Source organism: Neoarius graeffei, chromosome 23 (assembly GCF_027579695.1).
Source record: "Neoarius graeffei isolate fNeoGra1 chromosome 23, fNeoGra1.pri, whole genome shotgun sequence".
Taxonomy (NCBI): domain Eukaryota; kingdom Metazoa; phylum Chordata; class Actinopteri; order Siluriformes; family Ariidae; genus Neoarius; species Neoarius graeffei.
This window is the reverse complement of record NC_083591.1, coordinates 30027609-30053465: the sequence shown is the minus strand read 5'-3', so window position 1 is coordinate 30053465 and position 25857 is coordinate 30027609. Positions and strand designations below refer to the sequence as shown.

At 44.4% G+C, this 25857-nt stretch overlaps 1 protein-coding gene and 1 non-coding gene across 2 annotated transcripts in view; both read left to right on the top strand.

The window, feature by feature from the left end:
- Nucleotides 1–1591: 1591 nt before the first annotated feature.
- The window catches only part of ece2a (endothelin converting enzyme 2a), a 270914-nt gene continuing 246648 nt past the window's right edge, over nucleotides 1592–25857 (top strand). The window contains exon 1 of the mRNA XM_060906041.1: nucleotides 1592–1889. Within this exon, the coding sequence (XP_060762024.1) occupies nucleotides 1730–1889 (160 nt within the window). The 5' untranslated portion in view covers nucleotides 1592–1729. The remainder of the gene's footprint in view (nucleotides 1890–25857) is intronic.
- On the top strand, nucleotides 3682–3794 carry LOC132872001 (U5 spliceosomal RNA). The gene has a single exon (XR_009651367.1). It is a non-coding gene; the product is annotated as a U5 spliceosomal RNA (small nuclear RNA).

Below are 25857 nucleotides of genomic sequence, written 5' to 3'. Positions count from 1 at the left end.
CTGCGACCCTGTAGAACAGGATAAGTGGCTAGAGATAATGGATGGATGGAATTATTGGGAGAATTTGGGCAGGCATGGTGGTGTAGTGGTTAGCACTGTTGCCTCACAGCAAGAAAGTTCTGGGTTTGAGCCCAGCGGCCGGCAGGGGCCTTTCTGTGTGGAGTTTGCGTGTTGTCCCCATGTCTGCGTGGGTTTCCTCCGGGTGCTCTGGTTTCCCCCACAGTTCAAAGACATGCAGTTAGGTTAAAGTGCATATTCTGGACCAATTTCAATTTTTTTAATATGAAAGTATGTCCCTTTACACACTCATCCAGAAGGGTAATTTTGCACAAGGCCATCTGTCTACAGCAGAAAAAAATAAAATAACAAAACGCGTCTGGAAAAATCCCAAGGGCGTCTGGAGCCAGATTCGTGACATCACCTGCGGAAGCGCCAGCAGGCTGCGCGAGCTTGGCACGGTTTCAGTGCACAGCCTGTGTAGACCAAGCGCTCCCATTTCTCTCTCATTGTCCGGTCTTTTGGGAAGCGATGAGTACTAATCCCATCATGATTGGTGTTGCTACACCCTCCTACGATACATCTGTTAACCATTTTAATTACACGATAACGTTGAAGAAATTTGCAGAAAACCACCAGGTCGTTTTCTCATAAACAAACCAGCGCTGACGTAGGATGACGTAGGATTCAGAGGGAGGCGTCCCGCACGCGACGTCACGAAAATCAATGTTTGCCGGGAAATCCAAATGCCAAGTTTTTTCAGAGGCGGACCAATTCGCCTCAAATGGCTCGATTTCAACTAAATTTTTCTGGTATTGCGCAAGGTAAAAAAATCGCAGAGAATGCAGAATGTGACCGATATTTGACCAAAGTTTAATATAAAATAGGAGAATTACATTGATGGGCGGCACGGTGGTGTAGTGGTTAGCGCTGTCGCCTCACAGCAAGAAGGTCCTGGGTTCGAGCCCCGGGGCCGGCGGGGGCCTTTCTGTGTGGAGTTTGCATGTTCTCCCCGTGTCCGCGTGGGTTTCCTCCGGGTGCTCCGGTTTCCCCCACAGTCCAAAGACATGCAGGTTAGGTTAACTGGTGACTCTAAATTGACCGTAGGTGTGAATGTGAGTGTGAATGGTTGTCTATGTGTCAGCCCTGTGATGACCTGGCGACTTGTCCAGGGTGTACCCCGCCTTTCGCCCGTAGTCAGCTGGGATAGGCTCCAGCTTGCCTGCGACCCTGTAGAAGGATAAAGCGGCTAGAGATAATGAGATGAGATGAGATGAGATGAGAATTACATTGATCTTGCTCCTGAATTTACCCGTGATATGCACTTTAACATGGGGCGGCCTTGGGCTGAAGTGCCCTTGAGCGAGGTACCGAACCCCTGACTGCTCCCTGGGCGCTGTAGTATGGCTGCCCACTGCTCTGGGTGTGTGTGTGTGTTCACTGCTTCAGATGGGTTAAATGCAGAGGATGAATCTCACTGTGCTTAAAGTGTGCATGTGACGAATAATAAAGGTTCGGTTCACACTCCAGGACAGAAGGTGGCAGTAATGCACCTAAAAGCTGTTTGGCAACCGGCATAAAACAATATAGAAGAAGAAGTGCAAGCGTGGATCCTACAGTACTAGTATGTTATGTGAAATAGAATGGATCCTCTGATTTCTTCCCCTTACAAGTAGATGTCAGAAAATATTATCAACCTGCTGATACATGATCTCTTCTGCAGCTGAGAAGTATGGAGTATTTACCGGACTGTAATCAGAGATATAAAGACATGGAGTACTGGAATGAACGATACCAAACCGAAGAGACTTTTGAGTGGTTTGGAGACTTTGCAAAAATCCGCCATCTTCTGGTCCAGCATGTGGGAAAAGAGGAAAACATCCTGATATTGGGTATGTAAGGTCTGTTCCTCTCCAAATTTAACAACTATAACCCAGGATCTAACAAGCATGCTGAACGTGCTGTCTGTGTAATTAAGGCATTTGGACAGCAGGGGGCGCTGCTACAGTAATTTTGAATACATCTTTCATAGTCAGGAAGGCAAAGAAAGAAAGTACAACTTTATTCATCACACACTTGTGAAATTCCTCTTTGCATTTGGGCGGCACGGTGGTGTAGTGGTTAGCGCTGTCGCCTCACAGCAAGAAGGTTCCAGGTTCGAGCCCAGCGGCCGGCGAGGGCCTTTCTGTGTGGAGTTTGCATGTTCTCCCCGTGTCTGTGTGGGTTTCCTCCGGGTGCTCTGGTTTCCCCTACAATCCAAAGACACGCAGTTAGGTTGACGTGGGGCGGCCTTGGGCTGAGGTGCCCTTGAGCGAGGTACCTGCTCCCTGGTGTGTGCACGTGTGTTCACTGCTTCAGATGGGTTAAATGCAGAGGATGAATTTCACTGTGCTTGAAGTGTGCATGTGACAAAGGTTTCTTCTTCTTTCTTAACCCATCTGAAGCAGTGAACACACACACCCAGAGCAGTGGGCAGTCATGCTAACAGCGCCCGGGGAGCAGTTGGGAGTTCGGTGCCTCGCTCAAGGGCACCTCAGCCCAAGGCCGTCCCATATTAACCTAACCGCATGTCTTTTGAACTGTGGGGGAAACCGGAGGAAACCCATGCAAACTCCACACAGAAAGGCCCTCGCCGGGCGCTGGGCTCGAACCCAGAACCTTCTAGCTGTGAGGTGACCATGCTAACCACTACACCGCCGTGCCGTGTGTATATATATCTCTATATCTCACAGACACACACTACCGTGCAAAAGTCTTAGGCACATGTGAAGAAATGCCCAAACATTGCTTAAAAATAATGAAATGAAATCAACATTAAAAAAATACTTTAAACAGCAGTAAGCCAGAATAAATGAAAGTCAGTATTTGGTGTGAGACGACCCTATGATTAAAAACAAAACAATAGTCTCAGGTAAAACGAGTGCAGTTTTATAAGGAACTGAGCTGGAAGCTTTACTGAGCATCTTGCAGAACCAGCCACAGTTCTTCTGGACACTTTGACTGTCACACTCGCTTCTTAATTTTGCAGCAAAACCCAGGAGCCTTCATGATGTTTTCTTTTTTCATCTGAAAAGTGCTCTATGTAATCCTGTACAGGGTCGCAGGCAAACTGGAGCCTATCCCAGCTGACTAAAGGTGAAAGGCAGGGTACACCCTGGACAAGTCGCCAGGTCATCACAGGGCTGACACATAGACACAGACAACCATTCACACTCACATTCACACCTACGCTCAATTTAGAGTCACCAGTTAACCTAACCTGCATGTCTTTGGACTGTGGGGGAAACCGGAGCACCCGGAGGAAACCCACGCGGACACGGGGAGAACATGCAAACTCCGCACAGAAAGGCCCTCGCCGGCCACGGGGCTCGAACCCGGACCTTCATGCTGTGAGGCGACCGTGCTAACCACTACATCACTGTGCCGCGCTATAGGATTATTATATCCACTAGAAAAATGAAAAGGCTCTGAGATGTAAAATTGATCAGGTTCAAGTTTGTGCAGTAATAAATTAAATTAAAAGGAAATATTATTGACATTCAGGAAAACAGCAGTGACTCCTCCTGGTTATGTATATATTTTTTTTCTGGTTTACAAAAAGTGCTCTCAAGTTCTACCAATCTCAAAGCACATTAGTGGGCAAAGGGATGCAGGAATATTTAAAAATCTTTGATAAGAAACCAGTAGCTCAGGTTTCTCTGCATTAACGCATAAATCTTTCGCCTTTTACTAAAGAGTTCCGTGGAGAGAAATGTTAATGAGTTCAACATATTTTTGCAGACTTGGGCAGCACGGTGGTCTAGTGGTTAGTACCGTCGCCTCACAGTAAGAAGTTTCTGGGTTCGAACCCAGCAGCCGGCGAGGGCCTTTCTGTGTGGAGTTTGTGTTCTGTGTGGGTTTGCTCCGGGTGCTCCAGTTTCCCCCACGGTTCAAAATGAAATTTCCCAAGTGTGTGATGAATAAAGTTGTGCTTTCTTTCTTTTTTCAATAATGGACAGTTTTTTACTAAAAATCTTTGTCTTTCCGGTAATTTTGAGAATAAACTAGAAATAACGAATTCTTAAGCTTCTTGACTTCAAACTAGAGTCGGTCATTTTGAAGGAACCAACAAGACTAAGCTAGAAATTGAAAGTATCCAAATGAAAACTCCCACCCCTTACATGAATGTGCACCGCCTGACTACTACTGGGGGACGGAGCGGAGCGCATCGAATCGCATCGTTGTCATATTCAAATACCCAAAGTCTTGTTCATATGTAAGAAAACACATCATAACAAACATGACTATTGTTAGTGTGCGGCATGGTCGCATGTGTAGTGGTTAGCGCTGTCTCCTCACAGCAAGAAGGTCCGGGTTCGAGCCCCGGGGCCGGCGAGGGCCTTTCTGTGTGGAGTTTGCATGTTCTCCCCGTGTCCGCGTGGGTTTCCTCCGGGTGCTCCGGTTTCCCCCACAGTCCAAAGACAAGCAGGTTAGGTTAACTGGTGACACTAAATTGACCGTAAGTATGAGTGTGAATGGTTGTCTGTGTCTATGTGTCAGCCCTGTGATGACCTGGTGACTTGTCCAGGGTGTACCCCGCCTTTCGCCCGTAGTCAGCTGGGATAGGCTCCAGCTTGCCTGCGACCCTGTAGGACGGGATAAGCGGCAAGAGATAATGGATGGATGGATGGATGGATGGATGGCTATTGTTGACCAGTCTGCTAGCTTTAGCAATATGTCTGGAATACAGTACGTCTGCCTAGCTTTGAGGAAGACTCTGGTCACAGGTAGACAGGCAGGTAGGCTATCCAATCATTTCATTCAGACCAAAGGAAATGACTGGACAGGTTTTTTCATTTTTATTTTTTATTTTTTTTACAGCCCTGGGACTGCCACAGATGATGGATTTTTAGTAGTAATCGCAGTCGGTCATCATCCCCCTCATGGAGATCGACAACCCTATTTCAGTTCCAGCTCAGTTCTAAAGGCCAATTTATGCTGACAACGCAGTCCTCGCAGACGGCGTCACAGATAGTGTCTGCGTAGCCCCCCCACCTTCGCAGACGCTCTGCGCGCACCTCCCAAAAATTGTGACCACCGCAGAAGCCTCTCAGACAGCGTCGCAGACAAGAGGCTCTGATTGGTCCACTCTCCATCCGCTGTACACGCACTTCCGCTTCCCTACTTTCCCGGTTTGTTTTGTTTTCACGGCCGCCATTTTTAAAAACACGAGTGAAGATGGAGCAGCACGAAGAGCGGTTGATCGAGGAAGTGAGGAAGTACGGACATCTATACGACTCCAGTTCTAGTCATTATAAGTAACCGGAGGATAAACACTCCACTAACCACACCCACCAACTACTCCTAGCGATTTCGCGACTTCGCGCCCCCTTGCGTTGTGGCGGTGAATAACATCGCGCACACCTATTACTCCCCGCTCAACGATAAATTACAACTGTCTGCGAAAAGCTATCTGCGAAAGCCTTGTCGCAAGAGCATGCAGAGGCCTTAAGACCTCTGATATGAGAGCTTAGGGACACAGATTAAGATTTGCTGCAACTCTTGATATTTAAGACTTGTCTTAAACCTCCATCAAGTAATGCTGATGCTATAAACCAAATCTAGAGGGCAGTGTTTGTCTGACTACGTCCCATTTTGTGTGTGTGTGGAGAAATCTGTATTCACCCTCATGGTGTTCTCCTGTATTTGTATAGCGTGTGATTAAATGGCATGGTCTCGTCTTACCTTTTCCCTGTGCTTCAGTGCAACATCAGCATCTCCTCTTCTAACAGCTTGTTCTCTTCCCCCACTGACGAGTGTGAGTTAATCGTGCATTCACAACTCCCTAAGGTCACAAGCAGCATTGGAATTTTCCTATGATGTCTTCTTGTTGTCTTGTGTCATGTTGTCAAAAAAAAAAAAAAAAATAGCAGCAGTTAGTGGAAAATGTGCGTATAAAAACAGTCTCTCTCTGCTTATGAGTACTTGCTCTAATTTCACACGAGCGAGGACACAGTAACAGGCAGCCGTTCATTTTGTACGTACAGTACCTGTCATGCACGTCATGGAGCCATGATTTTCGTGACAATTGAGTTAAGAACTTCTCAGTGTATACAAATTCAATATGATGCAATAAATGGACAAATCCAAATGTGGATTCTTCTTATTCTGTCACGTACAGCCTCTCGTTAAACATTTTAAAGAGATGTTGGATAGAAGTATAAAGCTTGGAAAGAAGCAGCAGAGATTATTGGTGCCTCTGGTGAGTGCACGTAATTCACTTCCTTAGCTAATCTGCCTACAAATACGTAACATTAAATCAAACAACCACTTTTCAAACTGATTAGCGGATTATTTATTTTGTGTTTAATTAGTTAGATTTGGAAGCATTTGCATTTTAGTCGCCAGCATCGCTGCACACTCACAAAGCGGAAAACTACTTGTGTGTATGTCTGGTTAGACAACTCTGTGTGTAATGTTAACGTTTGGTTTTATATAGTAATGATTTCAAAGTGTGTTCCAGTTGTAATGGTTTCGTAGCGATTCACGAGTTCTTCAAAATTACGAGGTAATAAGAGAACATAAGTCGAACACATTAGGCCTAATTGAAACACTACGGGCGGCACGGTGGTGTAGTGGTTAGCGCTGTCGCCTCACAGCAAGAAGGTCCGGGTTCGAGGCCCGGGGCCGGTGAGGGCCTTTCTGTGCGGAGTTTGCATGTTCTCCCCGTGTCCGCGTGGGTTTCCTCCGGTTTCCCCCACAGTCCAAAGACATGCAGGTTAGGTTAACTGGCGACTCTAAATTGAGCGTAGGTGTGAATGTGAGTGTGAATGGTTGTCTGTGTCTATGTGTCAGCCCTGTGATGACCTGGCGACTTGTCCAGGGTGTACCCCGCCTTTCGCCCGTAGTCAGCTGGGATAGGCTCCAGCTTGCCTGCGACCCTGTAGAACAGGATAAAGCAGCTACAGATAATGAGATGAGATGAAACACTACGACTACATGGTGCAGCCATAGGGCTTTTTTTTTTTTTTTAAGATTTTTTTGGGCTTTTTTCACCTTTATTGGATAGGACAGTGTAGAGACAGGACAGGAAATGAGTGGGAGAGAGAGACGGGGAGGGATCGGGAAATGATCTCGGGTTGGAATCAAACCCGGGTCCACGGATTTATGGTATGGCGCCTTATCCACCTGAGCCACGACGCCCCAGCCGTAGGGCTTTAATGAGCATATTAGGCGTATTAAGTTTTCGATAAGTTTATTTCTGTACTGCACCTGTACATGTTTTCTATTTTTGAATGCATGCTAACCCTAAAGGCTTTAATAGCATAGCAGAAATACCATATATATACCAAATATTTATAGTCAAGCGTTATGGTTTCCATGTAGTCATAATGAAAAGTTGTAATTCACACATTACTGAATCTTAAGTGGTGTTTTGGTGGTTGACAATCTTGTATTTGCCAGGCTGGAGTTTTAGCTGTTGTGCACGATGATGGTTTCAGCTCAAGGCCCACTCCTTATTGTATCATTTGAGTTATATGAGAATTTAGAGAACATTAAAACCACTCAGGGCTTGGGTTTTATGTATGTACACACATGCACGCACGCATGCATACATACATACAGTGGTGCTTGAAAGTTAGTGAACCCTTTTGAATTTTCTGTATTTCTGCATAAATATGACTGAAAACATTATCAGATTTTCACACAAGTCCTAAAAGTAGATAAAGAGAACCCAGTTAAACAAATGAGACAAAAATATTATACTTGGTCATTTATTTATTGAGGAAAATGATCCAATGTTACATATCTGTGAGTGGCAAAAGTATGTGAACCTTTGCTTTCAGTATCTGGTGTGACCCCCTTGTGCAGCAATAACTGCAACTAAACGTTTGCGGTAACTGTTGATCAGTCCTGCACACCGGCTTGGAGGAATTTTAGCCCATTCCTCTGTACAGAACAGCTTCAACTCTGGGATGTTGGTGGGTTTCCTCACATGAACTGCTCGCTTCAGGTCCTTCCACAACATTTCGTTTGGATTAAGGTCAGGACATTGACTCGGCCATTCCAAAACATTAACTTTGTTCTTCTTTAACCATTCTTTGGTAGAACGACTTGTGTGCTCAGGGTCGTTGTTTTGCTGCATGACCCACCTTCTCTTGAGATTCAGTTCATGGACAGATGTCCTGACATTTTTCCTTTAGGATTCGCTGGTATAATTCAGAATTCATTGTTCCATCAATGATGACAAGCCGTCCTGGCCCAGATGCAGCAAAACAGGCCCAAACCATGATACTACCACCACCATGTTTCACAGATGGGATAAGGTTCTTATGCTGGAATGCAGTGTTTTCCTTTCTCCAAACATGACGCTTCTCATTTAAACTAAAGTGTTCTATTTTTGTCTCATCCGTCCACAAAACATTTTTCCAATAGCCTTCTGGCTTGTCCACGTGATCTTTAGCAAACTGCAGACGAGCAGCAATGTTCTTTTTGGAGAACAGTGGCTTTCTCCTTGCAACCCTGCCATGCACACCATTGTTGTTCAGTGTTCTCCTGATGGTGGACTCATTAACATTAGCCAATGTGAGAGAGGCCTTCAGTTGCTTAGAAGTTACCCTGGGGTTCTTTGTAACGTTGCCGACTATTACACGCCTTGCTCTTGGAGTGATCTTTGTTGGTCGACCACTCCTGGGGAGGGTAACGATGGTCTTGAATTTCCTCCATTTGTACACAATCTGTCTGACTGTGGATTGGTGGAGTCCAAACTCTTTAGAGATGGTTTTGTAACCTTTTCCAGCCTGATGAGCATCAGCAGCGCTTTTTCTGAGGTCCTCAGAAATCTCCTTTGTTTGTGCCATGATACACTTCCACAAACATGTGTTGTGAAGATCAGACTTTGATAGATCCCTCTTCTTTAAATAAAGAACCTGATTGTCATCCCATTGATTGAAAACACCTGACTCTAATTTGACCTTCAAATTAACTGCTAATCCTAGAGGTTCACATACTTTTGCCACTCACAGATTTGTAATATTGGATCATTTTCCTCAATAAATAAATGACCAAGTATTATAATTTTGTCTGATTTGTTTAACTGGGTTCTCTTTATCTACTTTTAGGACTTGTGTGAAAATCTGATGATGTTTTAGGTCATATTTATGCAGAAATACAGAAAATTCTAAAGGGTTCACAAACTTTCAAGCACCACTGTGTGTGTGTATGTGTGTGTGTGTGTGTGTGTGTGTGTGTGTAATATGAATGAAAGAGAGAGAAATATTTAGTGTGGAACAGGATGAAACCATTACTTCAGTTTGTCTTCTGGAACTCTGGATGACCCAAGACAGGTGAGTGACAGGAAATTCAGGGTGTGCGTACATTTACCAGGCTGCACAAGCTCACCTGTGGTAAATATGCATTGTTCAATATATGTATGAAAAGGTTGTTTGTTCGTCTTCCGTTTTCTTCTGCCCACTCGGTATTTCTGTGCTCGCATAAAATTTGATTCTATTTTATAACGTCCCACCTCCAAACCCACGCACAGATTCAGTCCTACACACAAACACACACCACAGCTGTGCTCTCTGTGCCCACATCGAGCTGCAGTGGGAGAGAGGAGCTTTCCGTAACTTATGCACCTCCATTGTACCCAGCCAACACACTCTTTTTGTGGAGGGAACGAGGGAGGAATACAAATCGTGAATTGTCAGAGAAATGAGTGAGCAGCCGGTAGGGGAGACATGGAGAAGGGGAGAGGGAGAGCCTGCCACTGTGTCATTAGTGTTTCCCAGTGAGAATGCAGAGAGATGAGAATTGGAAATCAGCCTTAGATGGCTACATTAATATGGCACAGTCATCAGGGAGATAAGTGAGCGGAATAGAAAAGAAATGAAAGAGAGAGCAAAATAAAATGAAATAAAAAAAATAGAGGGAAGCGGGAGCTGCTGCTGCTGTTCATCACTTTTCAGACAGGAATTTCACCTCTGCCTGTAAACTTTTAGCTGCTTTAAAATAAGCAATTCTTAAAATTTTATGACCGCAGCATGATACCAATATCAGTTTAACCCCACATGTAGTAACCAGGGTTTTTTCTAGAAAAATTTAGTATGAGGGCGCTCACCATGGCGAGGGAGCGAAGCGGGGGGGAGATGGTGCCGGTTGTCCCCCCCCCCCACCGTGCAAAGCCTTTGAAAAATGCTCCAATGGGACATTCTGAGGCTGTCTGAGAGGGAAATTGTAACAAATTGTCTGTCAATATTGAAAAAGAAAGAAGTAATCTTCTTCTGCCCCGGACAGTCTTTGGCTTTCTTCCGCTTCGTGCCGCGGGATGACATCTTTAAACGCCCAAGTGTCAACAAAAACAACTCGCGAACTACTTCTGTCAAAAGCTCCCGCGCCGGTGGGTGAAAGGTCATTCAGTCTCGAGAAATCTCGCTCTACAAGTCGGCTGACCTTGTATGTAACCCATGTCAAATCTCGCGAGAGCAGCCGCGACAAGTAAACAACTAAACAACATGGCGCCTCAGTCTGGAAAACGCCAATTCGGATTGTTTTTGCACCGTCTGGCGGTGTATCTACTATGATTGGAATATTTTTGGAGCAATTATAATGTATTTGATGATCAGACACATTGTCACGTAGTGTTGCTGGGATGTTTTCACGGAGTCGGTAAGGGGGCGCACGCCAAGAGTAAGAGGGCGCAGCGCCCCTGTTCCCCCGTTTAGACGAAAGCCTGGTAACATTATTAGAGCTTGATGTGAAGGTTTGGTTTCTTTCCAATGCATATGATATATGAATGCTGTTCGTTCATAATAGTTCAGCATTCAATGTAGTCATCCCTGCTAAGCTCATCATCAAGCTTGATGCTTTCGGCCCAGACACCTGCCTGTGCAACTGGATGTTGGACTTTCTGACTAGCAGACTCCAGGAAGTGAAGATTGGCAACTCCACGCTGACTCTGAACACAGGCACCTCACAAGGATGTGTGCTCAGCCCCCTTCTATACTTGCTTTTCACACATGACCCCGTTGCCAAGCACTGCTCAAACACCATCCTGAAATTTGCTGATGACACTACCACCCTAGGCCTCTCTGCCAACGGGGACAAGACAGTCTACGGGGATGGGATTGGAGCACTGTCAGTGTGACAACAACAGCTGTCTCAGTGTCAGCAAAACTAAGGAGATGATCATGGATTTTAGGAAGATGCAGGAGGAATGGCATGCTTCTTTATACATTGACAATGCTGTGGATAGTGTTACCAACTTCAAGTTCTTAGGTGTGTGTGCCTCACCCATGACTTCACTTGGACTCGCAAGGTCCGCCTGTCAGAGATTTTACTTTCTAAAGAGGTCAGGAAACTCAGTCTGCACTGTAATATCCTCACAAGCCTCTACCACTATTGACTGACTGGCTACATTGCTGTCTGGTTTGGCAGATGTACTGCCACCAATCGCTTGGCCCTGCAGAGTAAAGGCAGCTCAGCGAATTACAGGCAACAAACTCAGGAACTTAATGTCGACCAGACACAGTGCTTGAGGAAGGCTCACAATATTATAGTAGATTCCATTCATCCAGCTTGCAGCCTGTTTGTCAAGCTACCATCTGGTAGCAACTTTCAAAGCTTACACTCATGGACAAACAGGCTGAGGACCAGTTTTTATTTGCACGCCATCAGACTACTAAATAACTGTGTCATTTTAAGCGTGCTAAATGTCACTGTAAGCACATTACTTTTATCGGAAATTTTTCACTGTCACTTCATTCTCTGCTGCTTGTTTGTAAATACTTAGTTATTATCTGTTGTTCTTTGAGTAAATATTGCACCAAACTTCATTCCAAAATTATATCCTATTTATTCAATTTATATTTATTGAAATTGTCTAGTCAGGGGCGGCACGGTGGTGTAGTGGTTAGCACTGTCGCCTCACAGCAAGAAGGTCCTGGGCTTTCTGTGTGGAGTTTGCATGTTCTCCCCGTGTCCACGTGGGTTTCCTCCGGGTGCTCCGGTTTCCCCCACAGTCCAAAGACATGCAGGTTAGGTTAACTGGTGACTCTAAATTGACTGTAGGTGTGAATGTGAGTGTGAATGGTTGTCTGTGTCTATTGCCGCTTTTCCACTACAAACGCGGCTGAGCCGTGCCGTGCTGAGTTGGGCTGAGTCGAGCTGAGCGGGGCTGTTGGAGTTGCATTTCGACTACAACCGCGCTGAACCGTGCTGGCTGGAAGTGGGTGGACACATTGGGTGGAGTTAGCGAAAGTGGGTGGACGTCACGTTTTGTCGTTAGGCGGCGCAAACAGTGACATCAGTGATCTTTTAAGCGGTAGTCTCACGACCCGGATAGTAAACAATAAACATGGAGTCGTTAGTGTTGCTGGTCTTGGTGCTGTGGCTTGTTGTCACCGACAATGCCAACAGATACTGGCAAGAGCGTATAGATGAGGTGAGACGCATAAATCTTCAGAAATTCTCGTAATTTGTAATTCTTCTTCTTCCGGGTTTACGGTGTTTACAGATCCCAGCGTGCTCGCGGGGCGTGTGTGGGCATGTGAGGACACTCCTCCTCACCAATCAGTGCACAGGGGAGTGTCTCCTCACGCCCCTAGCCCCACTCGGCTCGGTTTGGCTCGCTTCAGCCCTACTCCAAAACCGTGCGAGTTTTGGAGGCTGAGCAGGGCTGAAGCGAGCTGAGTCGTGCTGCTCTGAGATAGTTGAAACGCGAGCCGTGTCGGGCTGAAGTGAGCTGAAGCGAGCTGAAAAAGGGTAGTGGAAAAGGGCCATATGTGTCAGCCCTGTGATGACCTGGAGACTTGTCCAGGGTGTACCCTGCCTCTTGCCCATAGTCAGCTGGGATAGGCTCTAGCATGCCTGCGACCCTGTAGGACAGGATAAGTGGCTATAGATAATGGATGGATGGATGAAATTATTGTCTAGTCATTTCTCTTGAAGGTTTGAGTGGTGTTCTTGAATGTATCTGTGCCTTAGCAAGTTTACAGAGCCTCGCCACAAGCAGTTCAGTGTACAATTGTTTCTGGCATACTGTGCAGATGACAAATAAAATAACTTTGGACTGGAGTTCAGAGAATTCCTTTCTAGGTCGACAGTTTTCCTTTGAAACAGGCTTTTATTGTCGTCTTACTTTATAATACAGTACTTTTTCAGTGGGTGCAGCCAGACGCACTTCCTCCTCAGATGAATATAGTTGTATAACTATCGCTGCTCTAGCTTAAATTCTGGGACTGTGAGAGACTCCATCAGCAAGTCCATAAACATGATGCTACATCTCTAGCTACCACATCAACAAATTTGCTATCATCAGAAACCAAAATTTCAATGTTTCTCTGTACTGAGAAAACTTCTCACTTATACACGAGTGACAAATAAATGACAAAACCAGAGTCTTTGTTATATCATGGGACATTTGGCTGGTGTGGTTTGGCTCCACTTGTCCGAGGAAAGGATCACTGCAAAACAACGCTGACTGATCACCTTTGCCCTATGATGAAACGTTTCTAACCTGAAGGGAGTGGTCTCTTCCAGGACTCCCTGCATGGTTTTATGAGTATGATACTGACTTAAATCATATGTTCTGGTTATCATAGTCATCAGATCTCAACCCACTTTAACATCCATGGCAATGACCTGATATTTGGATCACGCTCTCCACCACCGTTATCAAAACACCAGTTGATGGAATATCTTTTGGAAGAATGTAGATGAATGGTGTTCATCCCTTCATATTGGTTCCGGTGACTTGTACAACCCCGATTCCAAAAAAGTTGGGACAAAGTACGAATTGTAAATAAAAACGGAATGCAATGATGTGGAAGTTTCAAAATTCCAGATTTTATTCAGAATAGAATATAGATTAAATATCAAATGTTTAAACTGAGAAAATGTATCATTTAAAGAGAAAAATTAGGTGATTTTAAATTTCATGACAACACATCTCAAAGTTGGGACAAGGCCATGTTTACCACTGTGAGACATCCCCTTTTCTCTTTACAAACAGTCTGTAAACGTCTGGGGACTGAGGAGACAAGTTGCTCAAGTTTAGGGATAGGAATGTTAACCCATTCTTGTCTAATGTAGGATTCTAGTTGCTCAACTGTCTGAGGTCTTTTTTGTCGTATCTTCCGTTTTATGATGCACCAAATGTTTTCTATGGGTGAAAGATCTGGATTGCAGGCTGGCCAGTTCAGTACCCAGACCCTTCTTCTGCGCAGCCATGATGCTGTAATTGATGCAGTATGTGGTTTGGCATTGTCATGTTGGAAAATGCAAGGTCTTCTCTGAAAGAGACGTCGTCTGGATGGGAGCATATGTTGCTCTAGAGCCTGGGTATACCTTTCAGCATTGATGGTGTCTTTCCAGATGTGTAAGCTGCCCATGCCACATGCACTAATGCAACCCCATACCATCAGAGATGCAGGCTTCTGAACTGAGCGCTGATAACAACTTGGGTCGTCCTTCTCCTCTTTAGTCCGAATGACACGGCGTCCCTGATTTCCATAAAGAACTTCAAATTTTGATTCGTCTGACCACAGAACAGTTTTCCACTTTGCCACAGTCCATTTTAAATGAGCCTTGGCCCAGAGAAGACGTCTGCGCTTCTGGATCATGTTTAGATACAGCTTCTTCTTTGAACTATAGAGTTTTAGCTGGCAACGGCGGATGGCACGGTGAATTGTGTTCACAGATAATGTTCTCTGGAAATATTCCTGAGCCCATTTTGTGATTTTCCAATACAGAAGCATGCCTGTATGTGATGCAGTGCCGTCTAAGGGCCCGAAGATCACGGGCACCCAGTGTGTTTTCCGGCCTTGACCCTTACGCACAGAGATTCTTCCAGATTCTCTGAATCTTTTGATGATGATATGCACTGTAGATGATGATCTATTCAATCTCTTTGCAATTTTACACTGTCGAACTCCTTTCTGATATTGCTCCACTATTTGTCGGCACAGAATTAGGGGGATTGGTGATCCTCTTCCCATCTTTACTTCTGAGAGCTGCTGCCACTCCAAGATGCTTTTTTTTATACCCAGTCATGTTAATGACCTATTGCCAATTGACCTAATGAGTTGCAGTTTGGTCCTCCAGCTGTTCCTTTTTTGTACCTTTTAACTTTTCCAGCCTCTTATTGCCCCTGTCCCAAGTTTTTCCCTACAAAAACTTTTGTTTTTGAAAATTTGTAAATTATTGCATTCCATTTTTATTTACAATTTGTACAACCCCGATTCCAAAAAAGTTGGGACAAAGTACAAATTATAAATAAAAATGGAATGCAATAATTTTACAAATCTCAAAAACTGATATTGTATTCACAATAGAACATAGACAACATATCAAATGTCGAAAGTGAGACATTTTGAAATTTCATGCCAAATATTGGCTCATTTGAAATTTCATGACAGCAACACATATCTCAAAAAAGTTGGGACAGGGGCAGTAAGAGGCTGGAAAAGTTAAAGGTACAAAAAAGGAACAGCTGGAGGACCAAATTGCAACTCATTAGGTAAAAAAAAAATTATGTATGTATATATGTGTGTGTGTGTGTGTGTGTGTGTATATACACACACACACACACACACACAGTGGTGCTTGAAAGTTTGTGAACCCTTTAGAATTTCCTATATTTCTGCATAAATATGACCTAAAACAACATATTTTCACACAAGTCCTAAAAGTAGATAAAGAGAACCCAGTTAAACAAATGAGACGAAAATATTATACTTGGTCATTTATTTATTGAGGAAAATGATCCAATATTACATATCTGTGAGTGGCAAAAGTATGTGAACCTCTAGGATTAGCAGTTAATTTGAAGGTGAAATTAGAGTCAGGTGTTTTCATTCAATGGGACGACAATCAGGTGTGAGTGGGCACCCTGTTTTATTTAAAGAACAGGGATCTATCAAAGTCTGATCTTCACAACACATGTTTGTGGAAGTGTATCATGACACGGACAAAGGAGATTTCTGAGGACCTCAGAAAAAGCGCTGCTGATGCTCATCAGGCTGGAAAAGGTTACAAAACCATCTCTAAAGAGTTTGGACTCCACCAATCCACAGTCAGACAGATTGTGTACAAATGGAGGAAATTCAAGACCATTGTTACCCTCCCCAGGAGTGGTCGACCAACAAAGATCACTCCAAGAGCAAGGCGTGTAATAGTTGGCGAGGTCACAAAGGACCCCAAGGTAACTTCTAAGCAACTGAAGACCTCTCTCACATTAACATTAGCCAATGTTCATGAGTCCACCATCAGAAGAACACTGAACAACAATGGTGTGCATGGCAGGGTTGCAAGGAGAAAGCCACTGCTCTCCAAAAAGAACATTGCTGCTCATCTGCAGTTTGCTAAAGATCATGTGGACAAGCCAGAAGGCTATTGGAAAATGTTTTGTGGACAAATGAGATCAAAATAGAACGTTTTGGTTTAAATGAGAAGTGTTATATTTGGAGAAAGGAAAACACTGCATTCCAACATAAGAACCTTATCCCTTCTGTGAAACATGGTGGTGGTAGTATCATGGTTTGGGCCTGTTTTGCTGCATCCGGGCCAGGATGATTTGCCATCATTGTTGGAACAAGGAATTCTGAATTATACCAGCAAATTCTAAAGGAAAATATCAGGACATATGTACATGAACTAAATCTCAAGAGAAGGTGAGTCATGCAGCAAGACAGCAACCCTAAGCACACAAGTCGTTCTACCAAAGAATGGTTAAAGAAGAATAAAGTTAATGTTCTGGAATGGCCAAGTCAAAGTCCTGACCTTAATCCAGTCAAAATGTTGTGGAAGGACCTGAAGCAAGCAGTTCATGTGAGGAAACCCACCAACATCCCAGAGTTGAAGCTGTTCTGTACAGAGGAATGGGCTAAAATTCCTCCAAGCCGGTGTGCAGGACTGATCAACAGTTACCGGAAATGTTTAGTTGCAGTTATTGCTGCACAAGGGGGTCACGCCAGATACTGAACGCAAAGGTTCACATACTTTTGCCACTCACAGATATGTAATATTGGATCATTTTCCTCAATAAATAAATGACCAAGTATAATATTTTTGTCTCATTTGTTTAACTGGGTTCTCTTTATCTACTTTTAGGACTTGTGTGAAAATCCGATGATGTTTCAGGTCATATTTATGCAGAAATATAGAAAATTCTAAAGGCTTCACAAACTTTCAAGCACCACTGTGTGTGTGTGTGTATATATATATATGTATATATATATTTGGGCACTTCTTTGGGTCATGCTGACAAGTGATGAATGAAATCTGGTCTTTTCATTCACAGCAGTCTAACTACTCAACCACTTCCGAAGCTGCTTTTTGGCATTTCACGTGCCGAGATTTTCCAGTTGCTTTGACAGGACCCACGAGTTTACAAGCCTACAGAAATATGACTGCTGCTGTCATTGCATGCATGTACATCTATAAGTTGATCTTTATAATTATTAATCTCTACCCTACGTAATTTATATCTCACGTTGGAAATATCCCAGTGTTTTAATGTCTGTAAAATCTAGATCTGCATCTCATAGACTCTAGTTTAGGCCTATAATAGCCTAATGTCTCTAATGATCTAAGACTAATGTGTGATTTATCAAATGTCAAGGTCATTGCCCTGTCAGAATAATCACTGCTCTGTGCTGTCAGATGCTAAACATGTGCTGTTATTAACTGTCAGCAGATACACGATCCACTTGCAATATAAATGTCATAAAAATAAGCTGAAATGCTTGGAAATTGCATATTTCAGTGCTAGTAAAATATTTTTTTGGGAAACCCCTAGAGCCCTAGCGGGAGGGAGATATCTTTTCCCCACACCTTTCCCCCTTGCTGGCTTCGCTGCCATTGATCGGATGCTGCGTGGCCTCCAGCATCACTTCAGAAATGGACCTGCATTTGGAAGTTGGGAACTATGGGGCATGTGACTGTGCTCAGAAAGAACCAATTACATTCAAACTCATGTTCAAAGGTAATTATCGTACACCTGTCATCAAGTGATTCTGAATAACCACAAATAAGCTGTTTCTGTAGGATTTTCTTTCTCATCTTGGTTTCATCTGACTACTGAAGCTATGGCCTGCAGAGAGCTTAAAGCCTGTATGGGATCTCATTGCTGAAAGTTAGCAATCAGAAGAAGGGTACAAAAGTATTTCCAAAACATTAGATGCATCAAAGAAAACCATTAAAGTGGTCATCAACTGATAATTCTGAAAGATATCTTGGATGGAAGACCAAGACAGCTGATCACTCAAACAGCATACCCACAGTGAAGCATGGTGGTGGCAGTATTATGCTATGGGTCTCCTCTTCTTCAGATGGGGCTGTGATTCTAATCAAGATGGAAGGAATCATGGATAGCTCGATACCACTCTATTTTGGCATAAAGCCAGCAGGCCTTTGTTAGACAGCTGAAGATGAAGAAAAAATTTCACCTTCCAGTACAGTCATGAGCCAAAGCACAAATCCAAATCAACAAATGAATGACTTCAGAAGTCGTCGGTCAAAGTTTTATAATGGCCCAGTCAGAGCCCAGATCTAAATTCTATGGAAAATGTGGAATGACTCGAAGCGAGCTGTGCACAGACATTCCCTTCTGTTTAGGTCTGAAGCATTTTTGCAGGGAAGAATGGAATAATAATAATAATAATAATAATAATAATAATAATTTGAATTTATATAGCACCTTTCAAGAAACCCAAGGACGCTTTACAATTATAGACAAAGAAAAAATAAATAAATAAAAAATAAAGGGGAAAAAAAAGAAAAAATAATAAATAAATGAGTAAATAATAAAAATAAAAAGTAAAAAGTCCACCAAGTAGGGGTCAGGATGTAATTCCCGTGGTGTAGCAGCCACAGTCCCACCAAAAGGCGCATGAAAACGAGTCCCACATCTCCAGCACAGCCACCGTGACGCCGTCAGCAACATCGCTCGAACACCACGCCGTGGATCCATAAAGCGAGCAGAGAAGCTCCGCCACGCAGAGCGCTAGTGTGTCCCAAACCGCCTGCACAGCCGTCGCGACGCCACCGAGCAACATCACTCGGAACATCACGCCAAGCGTTAAAGCGCAAAGCGCTGGACAACCACGAATGTTAAATGAGCAACGAGCTCACTGCAGTCCACAGCTGGGAGCGCAGGCATCACCCACAGCAAACCAAGGCCTGGAGGGAAACCAACGCCCAAAACTGGGTCCGGAGCCACACCACAACCGGTGGAGAAAACACTCAAACAAACATCAAACTACACAAACACACAGAAAAAGAAAATAAAATTAAAAAAGCTCTGGTGAGAAGTGGCAGCCAGAATGCGCACGACGTACTCTCAACCGGAAACGAAAAAAAAAAATTCACACATCAAGATGTGCTGAGTTGGTAGACTCCTACCCAGAAAGACTAAATCCAGTCTTATAAACAAAAGGTGCTTAAACAAACGTGGCACTCGCAGCTGCGATGGGGGGAGAACACAGACACACAGCTCAAATCTCAGTGCAAATGTAGTGTGGATTTAATGAAACACAAATGAGGAGGAAGTGTAAGGAGAGTGAGTAGTGAAGTCTGGGCCAGTGGCGGAGAGCCTAAACTGGCCTAGGGCGAAGTTGCAGGCAGGGTCTGGCTGCGCCAGGGCCGTTTGGCGATCCAGAAGCTTTGTATGCGGCATTGATTGCTGGCGTACAGTGCGCAGTATTCAAGCTTGTCATTGTTGTTGTCCTTGGGGTCTGTGAGGTTGCCTAGGCAAAGAGGGAGAGAGCGTATAAGCATTCACGCATGTGGAAACCCTGACTAAACTTTGAGTTGTGGCACCTTTTTATACTCTCCTAGCTTCTTGAGGAGGGTGGATTAAGGCACCGGTTATGCAGCTTTAGCCATGTCTGATCAACAAGCCCTGCCCCATGGCCATGCTGCTTCTGGCTGTTCAAAACAATGGTGTTGAAATGCTGCTGTTTCTTCAGCACCATGGGAGCAGTTGTGTGAGGAATGGTGCGCTGCTTGGCCAGCAGTTTTCTGGAGCTGCCGTCACATCCACCTCTATTAGCTTGGAGTCCACTGTCCTCCAAGGCTCAGCCCACAGGGCTAATAATTAATTTTAGTACTTGGTCGCCACTCAGGCCAGTATCCCTAAATTCTTAGTGGCCCAGGCCAAAATAAGGTGGCTGTTAAATTTCCTCTAGTCAAAAAAACACACACACACACACACACATTTTAAACCATTTTTACTTGAATAATATCCTATGGTGTTTAACTCGGTGTGGGAAATGAGGCCGGACCGGCGGACATTTACCGGTAATTTTTGCATTTGTCTGTCTGTATTTCAGAAGTGTCGGACCAGATGGCCGATTAAAAAAAAATAGTTTGAATGTGTCTGCCTGTATTTCAAAAGTATCTAACTGGATGGCCCATGAAAAATTGTAAAGATTTGGTTATCTATTTCTAAATTTTTTTTCTAAATGTTACACTGGGTGAGTACTTTGTCGTAACGCAGTCTGTGAAATGGCGGCCCCTGCGGGCCTGATTTTTAAAAATTCATAACTTGACCACCAAAGGTCTTAGCCCTGCCAAAATTTACAGGTACCTCCCTCTCCCCAAGACCTTTCAAACAAGCCCAGGCTTGGCCCGATCTGACGTCAGGATCGAGTGCAGATCGAGGAACGCTTTAGCACGAGCCATGCCTCCAACCGCTCGCGTGCGGGTTTTAAAAATTCATAACTTGGCCACCGAAGGTCCTAGCCCTGCCAACATTTAATCACCTCCCTCTCCCTATTATTGCATAAATAAGACAATAATACACTCAATATTCACTGTTTTTATTGCACGATGCATTTGAACTAGTGTTTTAGGGTTGACCGTGTCTGATTGATCCAGTCAGTTGATTAAGAGTTCAGTTTACATGAAACTTTGCAGAATATTATGTTAAGTGCCAAACTGCCAATCAGTGGTTATTTTGTAATTATGTGCATTTTTTTTTCATTCATAATAAGAATGACCGTCATAGTCATATGCTTTTGTAGGATGTAGATTTACATTTTAATAGTTTTTTTTCTTTTATTTTGTAAGTTCTAGTCCAGCTTATTGTAAATGTAGGATAAACATCATTGGCACAATGTTTCATGAGTGATTATTATAGAACTTTTATACATGAGTACCAAGAAGTTGTAACCAACTGGAACATCCTTGTGTGCCTCCCCCCCACACACACACTTTTTTTTTTTTTTTCCTAGACATGGAACCGACCTGTGTGTACTACTGTTTGTTTTCTTGGGTATAACTTTAAGCATGTTTTTCTTGAATCTTCTGACATTTTCTTGTCAATTATATTCAATTTGTAGTGTGATTTAGCAGCAAATGTCTAGTGTAATTTGGCCTTTGAAGATCACAACAATGTGCCTGGAACCTGTGGCTGGGGATTCAGACCATCACAGACGACAAGCCCTCGCCACAGACCTGTGACAACTCCACGTCTCTGCTGAATCAGTTGAACGACTTCTTCACTCGCTTTGAGGCAGACAACAGCACCACGGCACAGAAGACCCCACCACCTCCCGGCGACCAGGTGTTGACGCAAGGGATGCACCGATACCACTTTTTTGAAAACCGATACGAGTACAGTAATTTCTGTACTTGCCGATACTGAGTACCGATACCGATACTACCCCCGCCCCCATCGTACAATGAAAATAAATGGAAAGGCAGATTTTATTCTTTTTATGAATTTCTATGCATAGTTAGCACTTACCAAACAGTATCAACTGAACACTTTATCCAGCTTCGAACAAATAGGGAATCACTTTAATGGTATCTATTGCCATCTTTTTTTTTTTTTAAAGATTTTTTTTTGAGCTTTTTTCACCTTTATTGAATAGGACAGTGTAGAGACAGGACAGGAAATGAGTGGGAGAGAGAGACAGGGAGGGATCGGGAAATGACCTCGGGTCGGAATCGAACCCGGGTCCCCGGATTTATGGTATGGCGCCTTAGCCACCTGAGCCACGACGCCCCCATCTATTGCCATCTTAATTAAACAAAAGACTAACAGCACATGTTGCAGCCTCTGACACAGGCCTGTGCTTTTTCTTTAAGAGACACTTTTCTAAAGGGCTTGTGTCAGTTAAACAAAAAGTAAATTACATGTCCATATTTAAATTAAACAAATGTTAATTATCAGGGATTGCTGTGAAATAACTTTTCAACTCACACTGAACTATGCCCTATGCTTTTTTTTTTTTTAGAACGTAAGAGGCAGATTTTTTTTAAGGAACAAAATCATCTCTGCATGTTCAGGTGTCAGCCTGTTTCTACTTTCATTCACAATGTTTGCTGCTGAGCTAAACAGCCGCTCGCTTTCAACACTACTGCAAGGTGCTGAGAGGTATCTGCAAGCCATTTTGACCAAAGTAGGGAACCTAACTTTGTTAACCTTCCAATATTGTAGTGGATCGTCCTCACGAGCCAAAGGAGGCTCCTCAAGGTATGTCTCTAATTGCGCAGTACAGCATACAATGCCTGGGGTGAGTGCTACTGCTGCCTGCTCGTTTGCAGTTTTATTGAAGATACGGTCAAGACTGCTGGTCTGGTCTGTGCGTGCTGTTTTGGTGGGTGGCTCCTGTACTTCTTGCGCGCCCTCCTCCATAATTTTCTGCAACTCAAGTAGCAGCATATCCTTGGCTCTTGTGGAAGCTTTGGTTCTGGAGAAAAATCCAGTTTTGTACCTGAACAAAGAAAACATTTACCGGTAGTTAGATAATCTGTATTTATGTAGCTGTGGCATATACATGCATAATGAATCTCTGCAAAGTAACGTCACTTTTGTAAGAGCTGAAGCTTTTCTCTCTCTCGCACACACGGCCTACCTCGGGTCAAGTAAGGTTGCGATGATGTAGAGAGGGTTTCCTTCGATTTCGGCGAATCTCGTCTTGACAGCAGCAGCCAAGGTCGCCTTCATTGTTTTGATTCCATGGTCCTCATCCGTCTCTCTAGACAGGAATCGCTGCAGCACTGTGATGGCAGGAATTACATCTCCCACCGTTGCGTCGGATGAGCTTACTCTGCATGTCAACTCCTCAAATGGACCTAGAACTGTAGCTGTTTTCTCCAGCAGTGTCCACTGGTTTGCGCTGAGGTTGTCTATGTCGTTTTCGGATGTGTAAATCCCCAATGCCCGTTTTTGTTCAATCAAGGACTGAATCATGTAGAACGTGCTATTCCAGCGAGTTAGTATGTCCTGTTGGAGGCGTTTTGTAGGCTGGTTCATTGCCAACTGGATGTCTTCGAGTTTGGAGTGGGCTAGAGGAGACTTTTTAAAATGTCCAACTATCCTACGACCCACTGCCACTGCATCAGCTACACTCCTCTGTGACAGTAGACCCTCATTAACCACGAGCTGGAGAGAGTGAGCGGCACAACACAGGCTCGGTAGTCCAGCGTCACTCATGCCCCGAATCATATTTCTTGCGTTGTCGTGGAGGACAATATGAACTGAATTTTTTTTGGAATCCCCCAGAGCTGTAGCATGTCAATGAATATCTCCGCTATAGCCAAGCTTGTGCGGTGGCCTCGAAATGGTCTCGTGTGGAGTATAACTTGATGACGAGTAAACGCCTCATCATCTATCCATTGGGCTGTCAAACTTTAATAGTGACATTGGGCAGACACTGCTACTCCAAATGTCGGTCGTAAAACTTATTGATTTGACCTCATGCACCAACGACTTCACGTGAGCTTTGACGACATCGAACACTTTAGGCAACATCACATCTGTGATGTAGCGACGACTGGGTAGCTCGTATCTGGGCTCAAGAACATCTATAAGACGCTGAAACCCAATATCATCGACGACTGAAATTGGTTGGTCGTCCAGCGCAATATACTGGGTAAGTGCCTCTGTAATTTTTTTTGCCCGAAGGCTATCTTTGGACATTTTCTCCCGCTTCAGTAAGACTTCATTCAAAGTAGGCTGCTTTTGGCGGCTGCTAGCCTGCGTGAACTCGGCGTACTGGTCACCATGGTGTGTCTTCAAATGTTTGATCAAATTGCTCGTATTAAATGAAGTGTTTTCCCTCCCACCCCTCAAAACCTTGGCACGACATAACTTGCAATCCGCCTTACTCCTGTCGTCCTCCCTAACACGAAAATACTCCCAAACTGCTGAGCCCGACGACGACATGATTGCGCATGTTTGAGCATCTGACTTGCGGCTTCTTCTTCTCTGTCTCTTCGTTCTAATTCTAATTCATTTTCCTGACTCTTTGTCTCCCCCTAGACATTGAAATGAGGTAGAACAACAAATGGAATCCTCAACGTGACCAGTGATGTTGTGTACTGCCGTCTAATAATGGTATCGGTGCATGGTATCGTCAAATGTTTAAAGATATATTTTTTTGGGCTTTTTGCACCTTTATTGGATAGGACAGTGTAGAGACAGGAAATGAGCGGGAGAGAGACGGGAAGGGATCGGGAAATGACCTCGGGCCGGAATCGAACCCGGGTCGCCCGCATTCATGGTATGGCGCCTTAACCACCTGAGCCACGACGCCCCCGGTATCGTCAAATGTTTAACGAGTACGAGTATATTACTGAGGTATCGGGCCAATACCCGATGCCGGTATCGGTGCATCCCTGGTTGACGCTGTCCCCAGACAGCGTGAGGAGAGCTCTCAGGACAACAAATGCACGAAAAGCCCCGGGTCCTGATAACATTCCTGGTCGTGTCCTGAGGGACTGTGCCGAAGAGCTCACAGATGTCTTTACAGACATCTTCAACATCTCGTTGAGCCAGGCTGTTGTCCCCACGTGCCTCAAAACCACCACCATCATCCCGGTCCCAAAGAAGCCGTCTCCCTCCTGCTTCAATGACTACCGCCCTGTCGCACTCACTCCCATCCTCATGAAGTGCTTCGAGCGGCTAGTCATGGGGCATATCAAGTCTGCCCTCCCCCCCCGCCCTGGATCCTTTCCAGTTTGCATATCAGTCCAACCGTTCGACCGATGATACCATCTCCACTGCCCTCCACTCAGCCCTCACCCACCTGGAGACAAAAGACTCATATGTCAGAATGCTGTTCATAGACTTTAGCTCAGCATTCAACACAATCATTCCTCAGCAGCTCATTCATAAACTGGACCAGCTGGGACTCAACACCTCCCTGTGCAACTGGCTGCTGGACTTCCTGACGGGGAGACCACAGACTGTATGGGTCGGCAGCAACTCCTCCAGCACCATCGCACTGAACGCGGGGGCCCCCCAAGGATGTGTGCTAAGCCCCCTCCTCTTCACTCTGCTGACCCATGACTGCACACCAACATCCAGCTCAAATCTCTTCATTAAGTTTGCGGATGACACGACTGTGGTGGGTCTCATCAACAATGGCGATGAGACAATCTACAGGAGTGAGGTGAGCCGCTTGGCCATGTGGTGCAAGGACAACAATCTCCATCTGAACGTGGAGAAGACGAAGGAGATTGTTGTGAACTTCAGGAGAGAGCACACCCAGCATGCTCCACTATCTATCGACGGTGCTGCAGTGGAGAGGGTGAGCAGCACCAAGTTTCTGGGTGTGCACATCTCTGAAGACCTGTCCTGGAGCAACAACACTGCATCACTGGCCAAAAAAGCCCAACAGTGTCTGTACTTCCTCCGCAAACTGAGGAGAGCATTTGCACTATTCCGCACTACCTCACCTTAACAGCTACTAGTTTGTTTATACTGCTTATTTCATGTTTCATGTTTACCTGCTATACCTCAAGTGCCCTTGACTGTTTGGTTATTTGAACCAATTATATATGTGTGTGTGTGTGTGTGTGTTTAGTCTACATCTAGTTCATATCTAGAGTGTTTATACTGTTTATATTGTCTGTTTGAGTGTTTAGTCT